We start from the raw sequence: 22,473 nt of genomic DNA on the forward strand, positions 1-22,473 counted from the left end.
GACGTCCGCTGGATATTCGTCTGCGTGGTCAGAGGCGGTTGTCCTCAAAGCGAAGTTGGCACAACTAGGCGAACAGACCGTTCCGAAGAGGTAGACCGTCATTCTGTAGTCCAGCAATTGTCCGTCCAGGTCACCGTTTTCCCACCAGAGAAAACGAAATAGGTCTCTGTGCTTCTCCGGGACTCGTACCTGATGAAACATTGATTTAATATCTCCCATTATGGCTATATTGTTTTGGCGGAATCGTTGAAGGACCTCAAACAAGGAATTAGTTAGATTGGGTCCGGGTAGAAGGTTATCGTTTAAGGATGTGCCCTTAAACTTAGCAGAGCAGTCGAATACCACTCGAAGCTTCCCTGGTTTCTCGGGATGATAAACTCCATGATGTGGTACGTACCAGGTTGTGCGGTCTGTCGGCCTAATAATTGTAACTTTCTCTGCATATCCGCTATGCAACATGTCGTCGATGGCGGTCTTGTAGTCGCTGAAGAACGTTTGGTTTCGGGTGAACTTACGTTTAAGGCTGTTGGCTCGTTGCTCTGCTTGGGCTCGATTTGGTGGCATTTTTAAGTCGACGTTTTTGAGAGGTGGTGCGATCTCGTAATGGCCATCCGGTAGGTGACGTAGTGAGGTTTTAACCAGGTTCATGAATTGTTGATCGGTTCTAGACAGCTCTTGCTTCGCATTTTGATGACAATCCTGTATATCTGCACACAGAGAACATATATTTTCCGTATGCAATTTTAAAGAAAATGTTTTTACTGTTGTTGGGCGTTTGCTGGGGCAGTTAAACACCCATCCGATTGACGTTCTTAGCGCGTAATAGTCTTTATCGCTTGCGACGACTTGTTTTGGTTGTAGAATTTTCGGATTGTCGTTTCCAATTAGCAACGTTACTTCCGCGTTTATGTTCGGGATATCGATAAAACTGAATTCCGGGAACATAGCTATGTCGTCCTGATGTGCCATGTCGTCCTTCGTCACAGGTAGTTCTTTGGTTGAATACATAGGGTTAACAGTTATACGTACGTTTTCGTCGAGATCAGCGATTTCCAAGTGTTTTATCAACATGACGGTTTGGTTGCGCAGTTTTCTGTTTATTGTGGTTGTACTTATCCGGATTGGTGGTCCAGTGATACCGAGGTCGGAAAGAAGCGAACTGGTTATGAAGGATGAATTGCTACCTGGATCTAGGAACGCGTGCGTAACGATCGTTTTACCGGAACGCGGGTGACGCACCTTTACTGGGAGAATTGGCAGAAGAGCTCTCATTGGTTTATGCCCTTTGATGGCGGACGTCGTTGTATGGTGGCTCTCGAGACGTATTGGACGTTCTGGCTCTGCATTGTGGAGATCGGGCGTAGGATGAAGCAGGGTTGTATGGGCTTTAGTGCAACCGGGTTTTTTGCAAGGGTTTATCCGTCGACAGTGGGAAGCCGTATGTCCACGTTGTAGGCAAGCTATGCACAACATTTTCTCAATGACAAATGAAAGACGATCGCTGTAGCATAAGTTTCGAAATTTCCAGCACTGATTAAGGAAATGTGGTGCGTGACACATCTGGCATTCCATATTAGTTACCTCTGTAGCAAAGGACTTGGGGGATTGAGATGACGTACGTTGAAGGGAAGTGCGTTTCTCGTATCTTGATGGAGTGTACATGTAGTTGGTTGCTTCTCTTGTTTTCTTCGTAACGAAGCTGGCGAGGTGGTCTATACTTATTTCCGTCATTTTAGTAAACAATATATCGTCGGCCACGGATTCCCAGGAGGTTTGCCATTGTGCGGGCAACCGACGTAGTATTTTTTCGATAATGTCCATACTGTCCATTTTATGGAGGTAGTTGATCCCTGCTAATGTACATGTGCATGCCGTGAGTTTTGCGGAGAACTCGATTAACCCATGCTTATCTGTCAAACGCAGGGTAGGTCCGAAAATAACTTTGTCCATACATGCTCTTGCTATCTGGAATTTTTGTCCGAACGTTTGCTGAAGTAGATCTCTTGCCCTTTGGTATCCTTCATTGCGTGGCATGTGTTGGCATCCTTGAACCAGGAGACCGGCACTACCTTTAGTGTATTTGGCGAGAAAGAACAGCTTTTGTTTGTCGTCGGATAGTTTGTTGGCGACTATCGTATCGAACGCGTCTATAAAGTTGCAATATTCTGATGGATCGCCTTCGAACGATGGTGGTTCTTGTGCGGGTAACCTGGAACATAGACTTGTGAGGATGGCGTTGTCGACCGGCGGTGGAGCGGATTCGACTGCTATTGGACGCGTTATTGGTTTTGCTGGGCATGCAAACATGGATGATGAGGTGTTTGGTGCCCGATGCTTCGTCGATTCGCCCAAATTGTGGGAGTTGTCTTTCAGGCAGCTCATTTCCGCCGCCGTTTCAGCGATTTCTGCCTTTAAGAGCAATTCCCGTTTCCGGTGTCTGTACGTAAGCTCTTGCTCCTCCATGCGGCGTTGGCGTGCGAAGTTTTCTGCCTCTATTTGTTGTTTTCGGCTCAATTCCTCTTCCTCGAAATCGAGGCGCAGTTTTATTTGCAACTCTTCCAATCTGTTTAGTTGTTGTTCAGTTTCGGCCCGCGCGATTAGAGCAGCGCGTTTCTCTTCTGTGCTCACCAGCGTGGTCTTTGAAGATAGGCTGGTGCGACTGTTGGAATGTTGACTGACAGCTTGTGGCGGCTCGTCGACGTCGGAGTTTGACATCCTTTTTAAACGCTGTTTTGTCCGGACTGTTATGTTAGATTGCAGTTCATCGACCGTTTCAGGAGGGTCGGTAAAACTTGCTGCAAGCATTGGTGAATTTGATGCAGCTTCTCCGATTTGGTTTCTTGTTGAATCCATAATGATGGGTCTTCTAAAGGCCAGTTTAAAACTGTATAACCGCCAAGCTTCTATGACAGTTAATTTCTTTTATTGTTGCCGCATTAGACAACGCATCCCTTTTGGTTTGTTTATTAACGGATGGTTTTCTGTATAACGAAATAAGAACGATTAAATAACGCAACGTTAAAGGAACAACAAAGTACTTACAAACTGTTTGCGGCTATTAATATGATACCATCATTTTGGATTTATTAACTTATACATCTGGAATAGGAAAGAATAATTGGTGAAACGATAAACTTAAAGCGAATATATAAAGCTGGCTGTAAACTAAACGTGCATACTAAACTTAAAGTCAATGCAACTACAACTAAAGGACGTATAAGAAAGCAAGGAAGTAAGCCAAACCCGAGTGATGCGGGCGGCGCTGATTGGCTAGACGTTAGAGCACATAAACTTAAAGGCACATAAACTAAAACTTAAACGCACGAACGCAAATACAGCACGCTTCATTGAACTTCTATACGATTAACGGTAAATCAAATGCGGGTAACAAAGTAGGTTCGAACTTAAAGTTAACTAAACATATTCACGTATATCTTGCGATAACAAACCCCATTCATAAATATTCTTGCGTCTTATTTTATAAACTTGTGTTCAATATGAACCATCTTCTAAAATAAAAAGAAACAAAATAAACATATTTTTATTTCTTGATGCAACTTAAACAGATCTAATAAAGCAAATTATTTTGTTTACTGACACATCAATGGTTTATTCAAGAAACCTTGTTAAGTTGTGAACCTTTATTTGGTTTATGCCTGGCAACAGTTTATATATAAAAAAAATATTCCAATGAATGACATCACAAATATAATTGTTAAACAATAAATCATATTCTGTAATTCTAAAATACATAACATTATCATAATTACATCACAAACAAATGTATGCAATCTGAAACTTTTTTTTAAATTAAAAATAATGTCATAAACCGTTTTGATGGAATATATGATAACTGTAACCTAAAAATGATAAATTATGAGATTACATCAACTTATTGATGATTCAACTTTTAACATTTTAAGGTATTTTAATTGAGTTCAATTACCTAGTAGAGCTTACTTAATGTATGTGGTTGTTGTTTGTAGATGAGCAACACCCAATGTACCAAACATTGAAATATTTATACATGTTGAACATATGTTCCCACTTGTTGTTCTTTATAGTAAGACCATTACATGTGACTGATGTGAGTTTAATTTCTTGTGTTGAATTAAATAACTTTTTAAATAAACACCTGGGCAGAAATATATACAATTTAAAGTATTGGATGATTGCATTCTACACCTTATGCTGTAACACGCTTGTAAGGAGCTTCAATTATCTTCAAAAACAACTTTTATTGTTAGCTGTCTTGCCATGGCACACATTGTAACACTACTTTCCCTATAGAAACCAAAGTTTGCTTAGTGGCACTGGACACACAAATAAAAATTTCCAAGAACATTCTGTATTTTTTTCAATCTAGTTCTTTGTATCAAAGAATACTTAATGTTTGCGAGCTAAGTAATATCATATAGTTACCAAGTGATACTTTAGTTAGCGCGGCTAATCTAAAGGTATATTTAAAAAGTGTTAGTGTAATATGCATTATATTATCTGAATTTATTACATTGTTAAGGATACTGTGCTAGTATGTAACTTTATACTTTCACGGTAGATAAAGGAGTTTTACTTATATTATAAAGATTTAATTATAAGAATGTTTAAAAGGATATTTTATCTGCCATTTGGCAGAACTTTATCGGATGAAACATCATAATAAATTACACTTTAAACCAGATGGGCCATGGAAAAATTATTTAAATAATGCCTGGTAGCAGAAGTAACATAATATAGCAATTTTCTATAAAATGAGTTTTTTCTGGTTATACATTTTGTTAGTAAATTATGTTGATGAAAATTTAATGATTCTTTTAATTTTGTTTGAAAACAACACATTGCATATGCCCAAGATAAAATATGGAGCTGATGAAATATGATCAAAGTGAATTCCCAACCGAGTTTAACAAAGAGAACTTTCAAGTGGTTGGAACAGGAGGTTTTGGTGAAGTTCGAGTTTGTTACCACGCATTACTGGGCAGGGTGGCTCTGAAGTTGTTTCGTATCACTGGAAGCAATGAAAGAATACAAAAGGCTAGAAGGGAGTAAGAAATTGTGATATTTGTAACAGTTTAACATAAATTTAAAGCCTTCAATCCCTATCCCTCTTGTAGCCTAGTTGAATATCAGATACATTGTAAAAGTTAAGTTTTGTTATTTATCTATATGTTGCATTGTTTATGTCTAACCACCTATCAGCATACCTAGTTTGCAACTCCTATAGTTTGTGACCTTTGGCCACTAACCCCTAACATTCAACAAAGTATTGGCACTGTTTGAATGCTTAATTATCATCAAATCAACAGGTTTGAAAGTGAAGCAAAAATTCTCCAACAAATGAAGCATCCCCACATTGTCACCTTCCATGGTGTGACATCACTTTTTGGAAGGGAGAGTCTTGTGATGGAATTCATGGAAGGTGGCAACTTGGACGACCTCATTATGTCGGATACAGTTCTTTCTTGGACTGAGCGTCTTCGACTCTTGCATGAATTGTCAGCAGCCATCAGTTACTTGCACAACCACGATAATAAAAAAGCTTTTATCCATAGTGACATAAAACCACAAAACATACTTCTCACAAAATCCAGGAGTCTGAAACTTGCCGACTTTGGTTCAGTGAACATCAGAAAACGAACCGGTGCCAGCACAACAACATTAGACATTCCTTGTTCAAAACAACACACTTTGCACTTCACTGCTCCTGAATTCTTGAAAGATCTTGATGTAGAGAGAACACCAGCAATGGATGTCTACAGGTAAACTATTTGTAAATAACAAACTTACCAAAACTAGTTTTTTTGTCTAATGTTTTCAGTTATGGTATCATTGTGTACGAAGTGCTGACAAGAATACAAGCTTTCTCGGACTCTACAGTTGGGAAAGAAATTATTCGGGAAGTCATTTGCAATGGTACGAGGCCCAACCAAAGCAAACTGGATGAGGTGGATATGCAATTGAAACAGCATCAAAAACAAGATCATGAAATTTTCCTCAAGTTACAATCTCTTATGAAGGAATGCTGGCAGCAAGAACCAACCAAACGACCCAAAGCTACAAAAAGTAAATGAATGTTTCTGTGTTTCTTTTGACAATACCAATCGTTGTGTAGCTAAGCAGTTAAAAGTATCAGTTGTTTTTGTCTAAAAGTAAGATTACAATTATTATAGTTTTCCTTATTTCTGATCACAACAAAAACTTTTAAAAAACATTTTTTTGTTATTAATAGTTTTGGAAACCATCACCCAACAAATGGATGAGTTACCTGCCACGGAAGGTTTAGGTACGTATAATAATGCTAAGCTATTAAACATGGTAATGAAAGGTTTTTTTATAGATATGGAAGACCTCACCCTTGAGTTACCTGCCATGGATGGTTCAGGTAAATACGATAATGCAAAAACCAGCGGTGTAAAAAGTGCCTATTTTCGATGCCGCTGACATCCGCCAGATTTTTTAAAAACTGCTGCCATGGGAATCGGAATTTATTCACTTTGCCGGCCGTGTAACATTTCGTTTTGTGTTAACGTTTACACAAGTTATCTATTCATGCAGTTCTGACGTAAATAACAGCATAATATTGTCAGAAATCCGGCATTTATTCGGAGACAATGGCAATTCTGACGAACATAACTAGCTAGGTCGTAATACATTTGCGGTATTTCGTATTTGATTGCGCCATAATAGGGATTGTGACTAATGTAATACGTAACAATACGAACCAATATGTATGTTCGGAGAGTGTAGATCAGTGTATTACCGAATATAAAACACAGACAATCTCAAAGCACCATTATGTTCCTGGTAATTCTTAAAAAGGAAATTCTTTGCCCGTGGAAACGTGTTAATGCTATTACAGGAAAACTTTTGTGTGGAAATATTTAATAAACTGCCTTGCTGGATCATGCATTTATGTTTTACTTAGAAGCTACATGCTTGATCATGGGTGGTAGTGGAACAAACAAACTTGTTGAAACCTATGAAGTTGATGATAAAAGTTTTAAACAAAGGAAGGTTGGTTTATTCCTTTATCATTTTCAGTGCATTTAAGCCAAAAAGCGACATATTATATTCTCTTCCCTTATGGATAAAATTAACCAGTGTTCTCCTCACGATTGAACGAGATCGAGGCGGTAATTAGATTTTGTGTGTATCCCGTTACTAATCTTTAATTGTTCGTAAGTTTTTCTCAGATAAACCTAGCGACGCTGGCGTTTGTTACGACATAGTAAAGATTTGATTATTTGCGTTAAAATAGAAATTGATTACCGTGTGGATTGTTTATAACATAGTAAGAATTGACGCGTCAATTATTTACAACACAGTTACGATTTACCCGTCCATAATTTGGAACGCAAGAGTTTTGTAACTAATCGAATGTTTGCAGTTTGATGCTTACGGCCGTAAATGGTTAGTTTGGCGAGGTTTTATCATAAGCTTTATAACTTTGTGTCACAATTTAGATAAGCCAAAATTTTTTAGCAAACAAAATTGAAAGTAGAATTGAACATTGACTTAAAGGGTCCACAAGATAAAAATGGTTGAGAAACACTGATCAATGATAAACGATTGTATTTATTTACAGTCAACCTTGTGTAAAAGGGATGGTTCAACCAGTGTGAAGATAAACAACCATGTTTATACGGCTGGTGGTGGTAGATCCAAGTCTGTCGAATGTTTGAATTTAAACCAAGTTGATGGTGATTGGAATATTGTGGCATCTATGAATAAACAACGATGGTATGCAGCATCTGCTGTGTTAAACGGTTGGTTCCTTTTTATGTTTAACAATTTTCTCCAAAGCTAAAACTTTAAAGACCAAACATATGAATTTAAATCATATTTTGATTTTAATAAACATTAAACAGCAAGCATTGTTATGTAATAAATATTTAAATTCTAGATCAAATGTGTGTAACAGGAGGATGGGGTGGTATTAATGCATTATCATCAGTTGAATTATACAATCCAGTGGTGAATACATGGACAAACATTGCTCCAATGAAAACTGAACGATTTCAACATGCTCTTGTTTCTTACAATGGTTGGTACAGTGGCCCATCTAGACGGGGTTGTTTGGTGTAAGAACACCCCCTCAAAAAGTTATATATTATACATAGGCTATTTTCGTTACGCAGTGGTAAACGAAAAGCGAGTAAAAGTGGTGATTGCTAAAATCCTAAAAAAATCACTCTTTTAAGCAACGATGATGGATTGCATCACAGCTTGTGATCGATGTAACGTTAATATTGACGGGCATACAATTGATACAATGCTACGTTTACCAATCAACAAAGAACTTGTTTTGTAACTTTCATCAGTACGAACATGAACACAGCTTACTTAAAATTTGAAACTTATTACTAGAGCTACCGTCAGCACTTAATTGCCGCCGGTATTAAATGATCGTCAGAAATTGCCGGTGTGTCTCCAGGGCTGTGTTATCAACAGGTCGCTTGTTTGCATTCGGTGGTGGAGATACTGTTGGTTCCATTTATGCAATATCGGGTGGTCTTATTGGTGGAATAATTCGTGGTGTTGGTGGTCTTTTGAGGTATTCAACAAACTTTACTTCAATGGAAAGTTATGATCCACGAGAAGGGAAATGGAAACCACTACAATCTATGAATGAGGAAAGATATGGATCGTGTGGTGTTGTTTACAATGATGAAATTTACGCCATTGGTTTGTTGTTTATTCTAGACAAATTAATCAAGTTATAACTGTTGTCACAATTTAACATTATGTTCTGTTAAACAAACATATAAAAAAAACATGAAATATTTTGTATTGTAACATTCAGGTAAAAAAACACTTAGCTATCATTGCCTTTTCTAAATTTAAGTTCGTCAACTATTAATAACTCTTCCCAATATACGTAGCCTCCTTAAGTATGCCTAAATATTTATTTATTTAGGTGGAGGGAATCTAAGGAGTGTGGAGCGTTACAACTTTCGAACCAACAGTTGGTCCCGTATTAGCAGATTGAACCGTGTGCGATGGGGTTCTTGTGCGTGTGTTGTGAATGGGAAGATATACGTCATTGGAGGAAGGTAACTATTCCTGTGTTACTTCAGCTAACTATGGCTGAACGGCCTACATGTTAGCACTATGTCATAACAAACGCTTGGTTTGACTGGGGAAACTTACGAAACGTTTAAGATTTACCTCTAGGTTGGTACAATGCTATTACAGTGTTAAATGGAGCGGTCAGTAAGGTTTATGTCGCTGATTCGCGTGTAGATCGAAACGCGAATAGAAGTTATTGCCAATCCAATCTGTGTAGTATGAACTATTGCGTATAAAAGTCAAATAACGGGTACAAAAACACTGGTCACTTTTTACTTTCAAGGGAGAAAATTTCTAATGAAAAAAAAGGATAATAATTTAAAGAAAGTCAAACTGACTTGTCTCAACTTTTATTGCTTCACTTTCTTCTTTTTTATTACCTTTTTCTCTCGCATGCAATATTATATGCGCCATATTAGTGATCGTTCCCTCAATTATTTAGACTGTATGAGTTTGAAAACAGGTAGAATATTTGCGTTCAAGTAAGTAAAGGATTGTCTCGTCTACAATGAATACTTTGTACTACATAAACGCAACAAGCATGTGGATGATTATTGATTTGTTTTAGTTATATTTAGAAAAAAAATAAACAAAAACTGGGGTGGCCAGACCTATTTCGCCATCCTAGCTTATGCTTACAGGGTGGTGCCTCAACCCCAGCACCCCGGGTTAGAACGCCCATGTACATAGCTAATCATAATGTGATGTTCTTAGACATAATAAATGTATATCTAAAAAGATACGAAATAAAAATGAAGGGAAATGACTAAATACTTTAATCAAGTTTAATTTTAAATAGGCATTCTTGTGTTAGTATTGGTGATGATGATGATGCTTCAAAATCAATTGAGGCTTATGATGCAACAATCAATGAATGGAAGATTGAAACCAACATGGAGACACCAAGACGTTGGGCATCAGTTGTAGCTTTGTAAACTCTCTTTATGTATTTATTGGTTTATTAGTGAAAATGGTAAATAATCAGTTTAGCAAACAACGAGCTACTGTTCACAATGCACAAATACTTTCTTGTTTATAGTCTTTACTTTGCAACTATAGACATTGTTTTATTGTATAATTTCCCAAATTTAGAACTGAACTTCTCATTGACTTTAATTTAGTATTGGACAGTGAACATGCACCAGGCATGTATTTGCAGCAATCTTTTTCGTTTAACGAATTGTTATATAACAGCACTGTATTTTACCCATCTATTAAAGCTGTATTGTTTTGTTTATGTAAAGATAAAATCCAACAACATTTTTATTTGATTTTTCATGAACTGACATTGTTTATTGTAGAATTTCCCAATTCTCTCTTTGCCAACCCATTAGCGGTAATACATTATTCATAAATTGCAACTATGTGGTAACCCACATAACATGTTCAATCAAACATCCTACTATATTCCTGTGTCTTATTTCATAAACTTGTGTATAACATGAAAATGCACCATTTTATTATACTGTATTGTACTTTTTAGTTCTTATGCCATTATACACTATTCCCAAATTATTTGGTAATATTGTAGAATCGCATACAATATTTCATTTTGCAATAAGTTTATAAAGAATTTCATGAAACTCAATTCTGTTAAACAAGACTAATCGTTCAAAAATGTGACTTATTATATTGATATCTATTATTTAATATGTAAGTTCCGGGTTTTTTTATAAATAACTATATGCCTGAGTGGTTAACCGGTGATTCAGTTAAACAAACAATATAACTATTTCTTACTAACCTTTATTCCTGCTTTAATCATTTGCTTTTTCAATGCCAATGATATCCATATCCATAATGCATATCTATAATCCACAATCCATTGCAGCATAACTTAGTTTGTGTGTTAACTTAAAACCTGATTGTTCACTTTAACTGAAAAGCCGCTGAGTAAATTTATCCTTTGAACCAAATGAGTTACTGCAGGACAAATTATATCTATTTAAAAACACTTGCAAATAAACAGTTAAAGCCAAACATACAACAGCAGTTACAACGTTGCACCATATATGGAAAATACTGGAATACAATGTTTGTTTTGTAACAAACGTCGCAGTATGACGTCATAATGACGATTTCAGAGTAACAGTAGTGCGCACAACGTACTCCGTGCATATTTCCATACTCGTCCCAAAACACAAAAACAATATTTTCTTCCATAAAACGTTGTTTTATTCAATTTTATCACCAGCAAACCTCACATGATGGTTAAATGTGTTCTGTTACTAATACAGCTGTACAAAATAAATTACTTCCGGCAACACTTTTCACTATGACGTATCCCTAATAATTCTGGCAGGATTTTTTGTCTTCTGCGAAAACTAAAAACAATTCCGGGGAAAATTTAAAATTTTCTAATAATTTGTTTTATAATTTCTCTGGTTTCGCGCAATATGAACTGGATGGGCGGCGTTCAGTAAGTATTATATTGTGTTAAATCTGTTGTCTTACCTACTGTATATATAAACCATGCGTTTTATCCTATTCCTAATTATTTTGTTGATTTCCCAAAGCACTTTGTGTGTGGCTAAAAAAATAAAAACTTTTACAACTTTTTAAACTAGCACGTATTTTATTTTAAGAAACAAAATTGGGCGCAACAAGAAAGAACAACAAAAACAAAAGGTATAATTTAGTTATTACAAAAGTAATTTACCTCATATTTATCAAACATTGTGTACCAATACCATAGTTCCCTCTGATATGTTGGTGTCTGTAATGGATTAAGAAAGTTCCATTTATTCATCCTGAAGTTCGTAGTGCAAAGGTGTATACAGGGCACTTAATTGTAGTTTGTCACTCTTTTTCTTATTAAAGGCAACTTAGAGCTTTGCCACATTTATTTGTTGTATAGATAATCAGTATAATAATGTCAATCAACCCAAACCTGCAAATTACAAATATATTTAAACTCTTTGTTTTCGCAGGAATTTTTTGAGCGACGACGAGTGCAGAAGGTTATAGGGAGGGGTACCACTAGAGGGAAACACGGAGTTAGTAGAGATATTTTAAACCTTGCGTGCGTGTCGAGGTTTACTAAACATCCGTTCAGTAAGTTGCAATGTTATATAATGTTTCTATGATAATTACCCTTTTTGCTCCAGATATTGAAAACAGAGAGACCAGTTCAGAGCGTTTGGAAAAGTTGAGGAAAAAACGACCAAAAGAAGGTTTGTGGTTGTTGGTTGTGAATGAATACCCGGTGTTTATTAAATACGACCAATCCACACCTTTTGTTCCTTACATTTACTTTACTACCAGTGCAGTTTGTTTTATGTTTTCATTTCAGACAAATTTCAATTCAACCAAAAATACAAACGTGTATTTCTCTCATCTGGGGATTCCCCACCAAATATCAACCAATCAAAGATAGAATTAGATGACGGAAAACAAGAAATGAATAAAAAGTAAATTCAGGGTTGTAACGAAAAAATTGAATGAAATTTGTAACCAGTGGCACAGCATGTATTGATGGTTTCATTATCACACGCTTTTGTCACTAATGTTCAATGCTTTTGTATTCCATCATTTCGATAACAAGTGTTTGTTTCTTATAACTTATACTCACATGGCCACCATTTCATATTAAAGTTCATTAAATAAATAGAATAGAGAAAAATCTGGAAAGTCTTGCAGAAAAAGTTAAAGTTGACTGGTAACTAAAAGATTAAACAAAAAACATATAAAGGATTGAAAAAGTGTTGTACTTCAACAAATATAATACAAAACGAATCACATTTCCCCAACAGCAACCCGACAACAACTACCTCACTATGGACTCCATTTATGACAGATGAAGATTTCAAAACCATTCTCCCATCTCATCAATCAACACCCATGCCACAGGTGGTGTATAAGTTACAACATCTCAATCGTACATAATATGAACTTGTATTAATATATATAGTGGGGTGGGGGAAGATGGGACACCTTTTCATTCTATTCTTATCCTTTTTGGTAGTAAACAAAGAACATTCAAAGAATTATAAAACCGTATCCTCACGCCTCCCATAGACTGCTGTTAATTGTTTAAAACAAAAGTGATATATGGATATTTTGTGTTAAAGGTGTCCCATCTTCCCCCACTTTTAAATGATATTCTTTCTGCTGTTTTTGCAAGATAAAATTTCCGCTGCCTTTCTTACAATTGCACGTAAAACAAAACACAATATGTTCCAGTTCCAGAAATAGCGCTGCTTATTTACAAAAAGTTTTCCTCGAGCAATGAGAATGTTTTTAAACTTAATTAACGGAATATATTCACAACAGGTTCAGCCAGGAAGATACCATCATAACTATCCAGGTAAAACATCTTTGATTTGTATAAACTATCCCAGAATGTAACAAGCTTCAAGGTCTCTAAACACACATATTGTATTAATGTTGAAAGTGACGTTAAAATGAAACTTTCTTTCACAGCCTCCCCTCCCCATGCGTCGCACTCTATGGTTAAAACATCTTCACTACAAGTTAACAGGTGGTGTAAATATGTGGACAAACTGCTGTAGAAGTAAGAGCTTAGATCTGTTTCAATGGCAGCACAGCATCAGCAAACCTCATACACAAGAATATGATTTATTTCTTTGAATACAAAGATTAAATGAATTAAAACAATGAGTGGAAGAGAGAAGGGAATTAGCAGCAAAACACGTTTGTTAAAGCACACTACGGGTAAAAAATACTTGACAGAAAATTGTCCTCCTGTTACGATATAACTGCTGTAACCACTTACCACTAGAATTGGATGTAGGCTACATTATAATAAATAGGGAAGTTAAACATTTATTACAAACACTCAGGAACCACTCAAGCGTAACAAACACCTCAGATTACTTCTCCATTCAACCGGAACCAACTTTTGAAAGATCAATACAGGGGAATCCCCTCAATATGGTGGGTTCATTGTTGTCATGGGCATCAAACCTGGGGTAGCAGGCCAACCACACGTACATGCACTAGTAAACATAACAACTTGTTTTGCACGATAGTGTCTAACTATTCCTGCCTCCCCTTATAACAATCTAAACCCCCTTTTTTGACTGCCCCCCTTCCTTCTTAACCCTATATGTTTATACAGACACACCATGTAGGGGCTTCCCCCAATGAGATACCACGAGAACAAAGTCCACCAAATGTGAAACGGATTGTTACCTTCAATGATGTGTACCAGGACGATGTAGGTTTGATTGACAGCCGTATATTTGTTTGACAGTTGTATGTTTGATTGACAGGTTGTGTTTGATTGACAACTGTATGTTTGGTTGACAGGTGTTTGATTGACAGCCATATATTTGATTGACAGGTTGTGTTTAGTGACAGCCATATATTTGATTGACAGGTTAGAGGTGAACATATATTCGATGATTCCCCACAGTTCACAGATCAAGGTGAGTTAAAAACATCAAGATAAATTATACCATCATCATCACACATGTACAATACACAGGTGTCTACATCAACAAGAACGTTCACTTCCCATCCCCCCATAAACCATGCGAGCAACAAACCAACAACAACCATTCAATGTAAGTTGTTCAACGTTAAGTTTGCATAAAGCTGTGTTATGGTGCGGAGACCAAGCCAATTCACAAACTTTCTGTATATTTTCAGTTGAGCAAAACGGTGTTCTGGTAGTTGCCATATATTTAAACTAAAATTACAATAAATATAATTGCTTTGTTATCTGAATATAGTTTCAGAAGCTCTGACCCAAATGTTGGTGTTTATTTCAATAATAATAGTAATGCCATACCTCAAACAATAATGTCAGCTTTGTAGCTGTGGCTGTGGCTTCCATCTGTTGTACAATAACCTGTAACCTTCAGTTTTAACGATGACGTTCATGGTTCATCACACCAACATTGTGAAACAAACTTGTTCGATCAAGATTCAAACTGGATAGAACCGGATCCAACCAGTTCAAACTACCAACCCTATTGTGACCAACAAAGCTTGAATATGACATCATCAATATACAGTATGACATCATCATTGTATGATAATACATCATCAGAAAGTATATCTGTTTATCAAGATTTGTCTCCCGTCAAACTATCTATGACATCACAACGACGTAATATGACATCACCACAACAACGAAGTATGACATCGTCACGACAGAATATGACATCACCACGACGTAATATGACATCGTCACGACAGAATATGACATCACCACGACGTAATATGACATCACCACGACGTAATATGACATCACCACGGTATAATATGATATCACAAGCAACTATGACATCACCAACAAAACAAACTTTCCGTTACACGATGACATCACCATGTATGACATCACAATCCACCATTCTACACGACAAAGCATGTAGTCCGATACAATGGACAAGTTGCAAAGAGTTGAAAACAACAAACTATGTTTGATAGAAAGCTGTTTGTTCTTTAATGTTTTTATTACTTTCTTAATTTAGAAAAATATTTTGACTAAAACTTTGTTCTTAGCGTAAACTTTGGTTTTAAATAAAATTCTTGAGAGTTTTTATAAATGCTGCTGAATATGAATGTCAACACACCTTCATGGTACACAGTGTTATTCCCATGATTGAATGGGTTTCCCATGTTGTAAGCCCTGGTTTTATGATTGCTTACAGGGCACACCAAACAGCTGAGGTAAGCCAACAGTGAGCATGAGGTGTATGAATCAACTTATACACATAAACCAACAATCTACAGAAGCCTAGACATACAGCTTTAATCTTCAACCATAATTTTTGTCACAATGCATTACCAACCTTGTAATAGTTATTGTTCGAAAATCTTTCTTAAAACATAAAAAACTTTCATTTATTTTCAATGATTTGGTAAAACAAAGAACAAAATAAATATTCTGAAAAAATAAAAAACAATAATCTAAAAACAAAAAACTGAATTTAAAACTCTCGACAACAACCACGATATGTTTAAGTATCACTCCCGAAACCTGTCGCTACAACTGATATACTAAAGTCAGAATAAGCTTCATCTTGTTGGAGCAATAACTTGCCTTCTTTGGACAACCCTGTGTGAGAAAGTCTATCTCACAAACTATTTGCTACTAATGTAATATATATTGAGGTCTCCCCTGGTATAATACCGCTAATTCTAAAACCAGCTTATAATAGTGTTGTTTGTTTTAAAGCAATTGTTGAACTCCTCAATAATAATATTAATGCCACCTTATACTCAAAACCACCTTGTCTACTTAACCTCCCACATGGCTAATGTTAACTGGCTGCTCTTTATTCAAATAAATTAAAACTGACCGTTTATATAAACTTAATAAATCCTGTTATATAAGTATGTATCTATGGTATGCAACAGAGTTGGCTCACCAACAAACGTCAACTTACGGAGAACATCGGAAAATATCCTGACAGCTTGTCGTCTAATAGTAATGAATGGTGGAGCGATCGTTTCGAAACTAATCACTCCTTCCCCTGCACTTGTGATCAACCTAAACAACCCATGTTTAATTATAATATTGTGGGGTGAGATGGGACACCATATAATATTTTATTGTCATGGCTTTAACAATTGTTTTGTAATTCAATCAATATTCATTGTTTATTATCAAATTTGGATGAGAAAAGAGAATAAAACATGTCCCATCTTACTCCACTCTAGTATTTAAGTTAAATAAAGTAACATTTCACCTCATCGTTCGTTCTTTCGATGAAGTACGCAGAACAGGATCTATAGGGGCACCATGATCCAAACTAAATATGAGGTCAACACTGCAAAATATTTGGTCAACACCGCCACATATATTTCTGACATAAAGTTAATTTGAATGAAACTCACCTTGGAACAGATTGATCCACTGGGTCTGCAAATAACCCATGTTAATATGACATCACTGTGTTTAATGCAATAACTTATGGAAATAAAACAATGATTGTATTTGTTGTGTTTCATACACCTTATGCCAGCTTACAAGTTACCACCTATGTAACTTTATGGGTGATTGATTTTCTATATGGCTGAGAATTTGAAAACCCATTGGTAAAAACTGGGTTGGAGCAATTGCAGTTATGTGTCCTTGCCCAAGGTCACATGCACATATAATGGTGGCAACGACAAGCCTCGAACCCATAACCTCTGGGTTACAGACAGGTGCGCTAAACATCATAACATTATTACACACAAACCTTACCAGAAGTTTGTTGCATCTCCGGTTCCAACTGGAAAACATCAGAAATATTTTCCCCTGGAAGTTGGTTCATTGTTGCATCTTGTGCCGAGGTCTATCAACATAAATGAGGTAAATATCAACATAATGTTACAACTCATACAAGTATACACCTCATGCTTTTAGAAAATATTTCTTTAAAACTCTAAACCCCATGCTCACTGCCAAGCATTGCATGTAGGAATAACTATATAACATTGAAACGAATAATATTCAATAAAGTTCCCTTATTACAAACCATCATCACACAACTAATGTCAAGGAAGATTAGCAGAAGTTTACGAAAACCCCTTTTACACCTTGATTGAGGTAGAATTAAAAAATATGTAAAAACCTTGAAAACAAAAAACTAAATTTGTGAAATTTTATTCAAACAAAATAATAAGATTTAACCCGAAAGTAACAATATAACTTTGAAATACAAAAACCCTAAACTTTTCGGGGGAGCCCCCCCAATGATACAACAACCAACCTGCAACCAATTGGATCTTTCCGATTCATTCAAACCATCATCACCAAGTAGTGTTGTGTCGGGAACTGCAATGTTAAGATTATATAAGTTGTTTATGTCTGTTACATGGTGCACATTGTAACTTATGTGGCTGCAATATGCAAATATTTAATAAGAATAACACAAGTGTTCTGTTCCGTGCCCTCAGCTTACTGGTTACCATACCATGTATGTTACTTTGTGGATAATTTTTTTGCATGGCTCACAATTAGGGCAACCCGATAGTAACAATCAATGAGCATATGTATTCTGGGCAAGACATCAAGGTACAATGGTTACCACCAATGTATCCAACCACTCTGGCAATGCCCAAGATGACAGGCGCAGTATTAAGAGTTATAATCCCCCTCCCCCCTCCAACCCTCTTTTTACCTCTCGGCGCTTCAACAGATTCATCCACCTGCACGGGGATCCCCCTTAACTGAGAATCCTGCATCCCTAGAATCGTCTCTTCAAACAAAACATCAGCCACGTTTCGCACTTTATCGAAATATTGACGACAAAATCTACGAGGCTGGAAAAGTTTGTTTGTATTTTTATGATTGGATAATGGGCCTCAACCATATAGAATAGAATGTGCATATACAATGTTGGGGTAATGAATGGGTCAACTCTGGTCTAAATCTCAGGTTCCATGGCGTGCCTCACTGTAGGACCTCACTCATATAGAATAGAATGTGCATATACACTTTTGGGGTAATAATGGGCCAACTCTGGCTTAAATATAATAACCAAAATTATTATTATTAATACACATTGTGTTGAAACAATTACCATGAATAGATGTTGTCTTGTAGGTGGAATCCAAGTTTTACATGCGTGTTGTGATAGTTGTGTGGCTGTGGGCAGGGGTGGGGGGAAGGTAGCTTGGACCTGTGTGTGCAAGGTTTATACACCTCACTATACAAACCATGTACAAGCTTACCCGAGCTCTGTCATCAAACTCCTCCCTACTAATAACTCCCCCTCTTAAATTATCCCTTAGTGAATTAGAAGGGATAGCAACCACCCTATCAATGATGACACGTGTGTTCCGTGTTCGTTCTCTCCTTGGGGAAACCACCCTGGGTTCAACAGGGTCAAGCACGATAGGTGAGTGAGCACTAGATGTCGCCTGTGTGTAGGATGGCTGTTGTAAGTATCCATGTTATGTTTTGTTATCTAACGTCACAATTGTCATTATTATACCACATATGCAATTATTAAATGTCAACTATGTTGTAAATCCAGCTGTCAATTGTCGTGTAAACAGGTTCTTTTATACATATTTCATAAAATATTTATTTAAGGCTGTCTAGAAAACCTCTGCTCATGGCTTTGTTGTTTTATATGCTAATTGCCGTAAAGTAAATAAAATATCAGGCGTAAATATGTTAAAACAAATCTAGGGTATTTTATTGATGGAGCAGGCGACCACGGGTGTTGAGTGTCTGGTTTAAGTTAAACACCTCACCTGATCAGAAGATGTGGCTTCAGCACGTGATGTATCAGCTTGTGGTTCAAATCCTGAACAAGAAAGTTATTTCATTGATTTATTTAATTTGTAAATATACATTCAGGAAATTGTCCAATAAACAAACAGTCTGGCACCGTGGCACAGTGGTTAACGCATGTGACTCACCTGTCTGTAGCCAAAAGGTTACAGGTTCTAGGCTCGTTGCTGCTACTACTGTGGCTATGTGTCCTTAGGCAATACACCTGGCAGCAACAACATATACCAACAATTGCCACAAGATCTCTTTCACACTTATAATACACCTGGCAGCAACAACATATACCAACAATTGCCAGAAGATCTCTTTCACACTTATAACACACCTGGCAGCAACAACATATACCAACAATTGACACAAGATCTCTTTCACTCTTATAATACACCTGGCAGCAACAACATATACCAACAATTGACACAAGATCTCTTTCACTCTTATAATACACCTGGCAGCAACAACATATACTTATACAGAATACCTGGAATAGTTTGGTCCTCAATTATCTGGTCAGGCACCAATTGTTCAAAAGGAGGAATTAATTGTTCATGAGCATCTTGGAGCAGAGGAGCATCAATCAATTGTTCAGGAGCATCCACTGATTGTTCAAGAGCATCCACTGATTGTCTAGGAGCATCCACCGATTGTTCAGGAGCAGAAACCGATTGTCTAGGAGCATCCACTGTTTGTTCAGGAGCATCTTGGAGCAGAGGAGCAGCGAGAATCGATTGATCTTCATTGTTTGTTCGTTCTGGTGCCTTCACTGGTCTTCTTGGCGTCCTGGGACAAAATATTTAGAATAATTAAACATTTAATACAACACCCAATGTGGAATGTGTGTTTAAGTTCAGAAAACATGCTTAAACATTGTTTTAAAACTTTAATAATGAGTCTGTAAAAGAAAATATTGAGAGTGGGCACTCCTAAATTAATAATAAACTGTCCTTTTATTTTATTGCCTATGGTAAACTAGCTTAACTACATTATTAACAACACAACTTACGAAACATGTTGTCTGGTGGTTGGAGTGGTTACGTTGGCACGAGCATCAAACGATGGAAACAACTCGAGATCATCTGATGTGAACAAACCATCGATGTTGACGTTGTGGAAATCATCGAACAACATCGGGTCATCTGCTATCTGTTTGTGGGTGTGTGTTGACTATGTGGGTTGGATGAATGTAACTTATTTATCCTCGCATGGCAGGGAAACTACAGTTGTACATTCAAACAGAATCAGATTTGAATTATAAATAACTTACATGTGGTGGTTGCTCCTGTAATGTTATCGACGCAATATCTCTCACAACAAACCGATCGTCAATCAAAGCAGAATCCTGGAAAGATAGAAATCCTAAACTAAATTTTTTGCTCAAGATGTATAATCAAAAATTGACAACTTGGTATTTTGATTTCAACTTTATGGCCAACACATATTACTTTATAAGTGCTGTAACTGCCATGCATTTTACAATTTGTAAAAGAATCTTCTGACATATTAGGTAATTATGTGTGTGCTTAGATAAGACACGGCAGACCCTGATGATGTTTCACCGTATAGCAGACAAAACATTGGCCTTTATAAGATCACTAAACAAAAGCTAGATTTATAATACACCTAGCAGCAACAGCATAATATACATATTCAAAGTTTCACGGCAAATTGAAGTCCTAATTTTTTTCTTTCAGATCACAAAGGCTGTCATACATAGGCTATCAACTTTTTATTTATTTCAACCAACATTTTATAAAAAGTGAGAAAATAAAATTAGGGAACAAAATCCTCATTGTTCGATAAACCAACCATTTGTTGAGGGCTTTCTCCAGATGTTCCAACCATCATATCTCCTTCCATTCCTCCAAGGAAACCTGATGATATTCCACCATACAACGGATCTACTGTGAGGGGAACTTCAATATAGGGGGCCTCGTCCGATGGTAGGGGTGCTGGGGCTCGCTGGGGAGCGGGGCCGGGAGTGTCATCGGAGGTTGGGGCGGGGTAAATTGGGGTCATTCGAAACCGACGGAGGATTTGCAACGAGTGTTGCACGTCGCCTGAAAACAAGGAATTCACGATTCTTAAAATTAAAACATTCGGGCAGGTTTTTTATTTAATGGAAAGTAACTGAAAAATGCAAATTTGTATCGGTCCTTTATGTAGATTAGGCATTGTACACTTTGTAGTTTTCTAGATCTTCTTAGACATTTTACCAATCCAAACTTGCTTCTCTGGATCTATCAGGGCAACAAATTTAGGGTTTAATCTTTTACCAAATACGTTAATTTATTTGTTCTTCACGAGGTGTATGAAACAGAACCCCAGTGTTATAATGACTGTCGTTTCCCGCCATGAAAGGATCAAAAGTTACATTCATCTCAAACAACTCACTGTACAAAGTGGCAACCTTCATGTTGTAAACAACCATCACCCCATATACTAGCTGTGCGGATAATCGGAGGGAAAACCCCTTAACCGATCCCATCCTGCCATCCGATCTTGGCTTGAAATGTTTAAGAAGTTCGTTGCTGTTGGTGAAAGTTTGGGTTAAAAATAATATTGTGAAGTGTTTCTTAACATTAGGTCTTCAACATAAGAGGATCACAATGCTTATAATTCATAAAACCTTAAATCTTTGGGCGCGAGTAAAGAATCCTCATGTATTTTACAGATTAGGCTGGTGGAAAGTTATTGGTAACATTAGCAGATAACGTGGGGGAGGATTCTTCATCAGAACCAAATATGCTTTAAGTATGAGTGAAGAATCCTTACAAACACAGATATATACAGTAAGTATGGTATATACTTACTGTATATATTCATCGACCCTATACCTTAGATACCAACCCTATAAACCAAAGCATTAAACATAAATAAATCATATTATTTATAACATAAACTGTAAGTCTGTAACAATAACATCAACTTTAACGTCACCCCCCCCATAATAACCACCTACCAGGTTTCCTCCAGTTGAACCGACAAATAATCTTTTTTCTTAATCTTCCCTTTCATCATCGCTGCAAGCCATATAGTGGCGAACTTTCCACCGGTGTTAACGAGAACATCGTGGGTGAAAAACATTTCAAACCACTAGTTTACAAACTTTAAAAACAATTAAAGTCTAGATACATAAAACAATTTTTTTTAAAATTTCGGGAAAATTTCGTGAAGCTTATTTTCCCGCCAAAATGTTAATTTTCATA

At 36.7% G+C, this 22,473-nt stretch overlaps 4 protein-coding genes across 6 annotated transcripts; 2 read left to right on the forward strand and 2 right to left on the reverse strand.

Annotated features, from left to right (window-relative positions):
- Nucleotides 1–13: 13 nt before the first annotated feature.
- Nucleotides 14–2,853, reverse strand: LOC149726023 (uncharacterized). The gene is made up of 2 exons (XM_089890818.1): nt 516–2,853; nt 14–189 (listed from the first exon to the last, which is right to left on the reverse strand). Exons 1-2 carry the CDS (start codon nt 2,851–2,853, stop codon nt 131–133), a joined length of 2,397 nt encoding a protein of 798 aa, XP_089746944.1. The 3' UTR covers nt 14–130.
- Nucleotides 2,854–4,860: 2,007 nt separating this feature from the next.
- On the forward strand, nt 4,861–10,004 carry LOC149726024 (uncharacterized). The gene is made up of 11 exons (XM_089890828.1): nt 4,861–5,045; nt 5,307–5,759; nt 5,819–6,063; nt 6,230–6,283; nt 6,338–6,382; nt 6,926–7,014; nt 7,586–7,766; nt 7,904–8,044; nt 8,452–8,685; nt 8,918–9,053; nt 9,869–10,004. Exons 1-11 carry the CDS (start codon nt 4,861–4,863, stop codon nt 10,002–10,004), a joined length of 1,899 nt encoding a protein of 632 aa, XP_089746954.1.
- Nucleotides 10,005–11,320: 1,316 nt separating this feature from the next.
- On the forward strand, nt 11,321–15,584 carry LOC149726025 (uncharacterized). Of its 2 annotated transcripts, XM_089890836.1 has the most exons (13): nt 11,321–11,488; nt 11,655–11,697; nt 12,000–12,123; nt 12,177–12,242; nt 12,362–12,479; nt 12,822–12,918; nt 13,342–13,375; nt 13,492–13,549; nt 13,872–13,965; nt 14,150–14,248; nt 14,411–14,459; nt 14,519–14,597; nt 14,898–15,584. In XM_089890836.1, the coding sequence occupies exons 1-13, from the start codon at nt 11,466–11,468 to the stop codon at nt 15,460–15,462; spliced, it is 1,449 nt and encodes a 482-aa protein (XP_089746962.1). In that variant the 5' UTR covers nt 11,321–11,465; the 3' UTR covers nt 15,463–15,584. The 2 variants fall into 2 exon arrangements, with proteins under 2 accessions (XP_089746962.1, XP_089746963.1); XM_089890837.1 differs by lacking the exon at nt 14,898–15,584 and having other exon boundaries at nt 14,519–14,601.
- Nucleotides 15,585–15,771: 187 nt separating this feature from the next.
- Nucleotides 15,772–22,437, reverse strand: LOC149726026 (uncharacterized). 2 transcript variants are annotated; one of them, XM_089890820.1, is made up of 16 exons: nt 22,227–22,436; nt 21,659–21,795; nt 21,074–21,324; nt 20,532–20,606; nt 20,271–20,410; nt 19,749–20,047; nt 19,231–19,283; nt 18,703–18,891; nt 18,552–18,650; nt 18,150–18,291; nt 17,739–17,803; nt 17,231–17,321; nt 16,879–16,903; nt 16,731–16,811; nt 16,428–16,531; nt 15,772–16,096 (listed from the first exon to the last, which is right to left on the reverse strand). In XM_089890820.1, the coding sequence occupies exons 1-16, from the start codon at nt 22,349–22,351 to the stop codon at nt 15,999–16,001; spliced, it is 1,974 nt and encodes a 657-aa protein (XP_089746946.1). In that variant the 5' UTR covers nt 22,352–22,436; the 3' UTR covers nt 15,772–15,998. The 2 variants fall into 2 exon arrangements, with proteins under 2 accessions (XP_089746946.1, XP_089746947.1); XM_089890821.1 differs by lacking the exon at nt 16,731–16,811 and having other exon boundaries at nt 22,227–22,437.
- Nucleotides 22,438–22,473: the final 36 nt, after the last annotated feature.

The sequence above is a fragment of the Ciona robusta genome, chromosome 12 (genome assembly GCF_009617815.1).
Source record: "Ciona robusta chromosome 12, ASM961781v2".
NCBI lineage: Eukaryota > Metazoa > Chordata > Ascidiacea > Phlebobranchia > Cionidae > Ciona > Ciona robusta.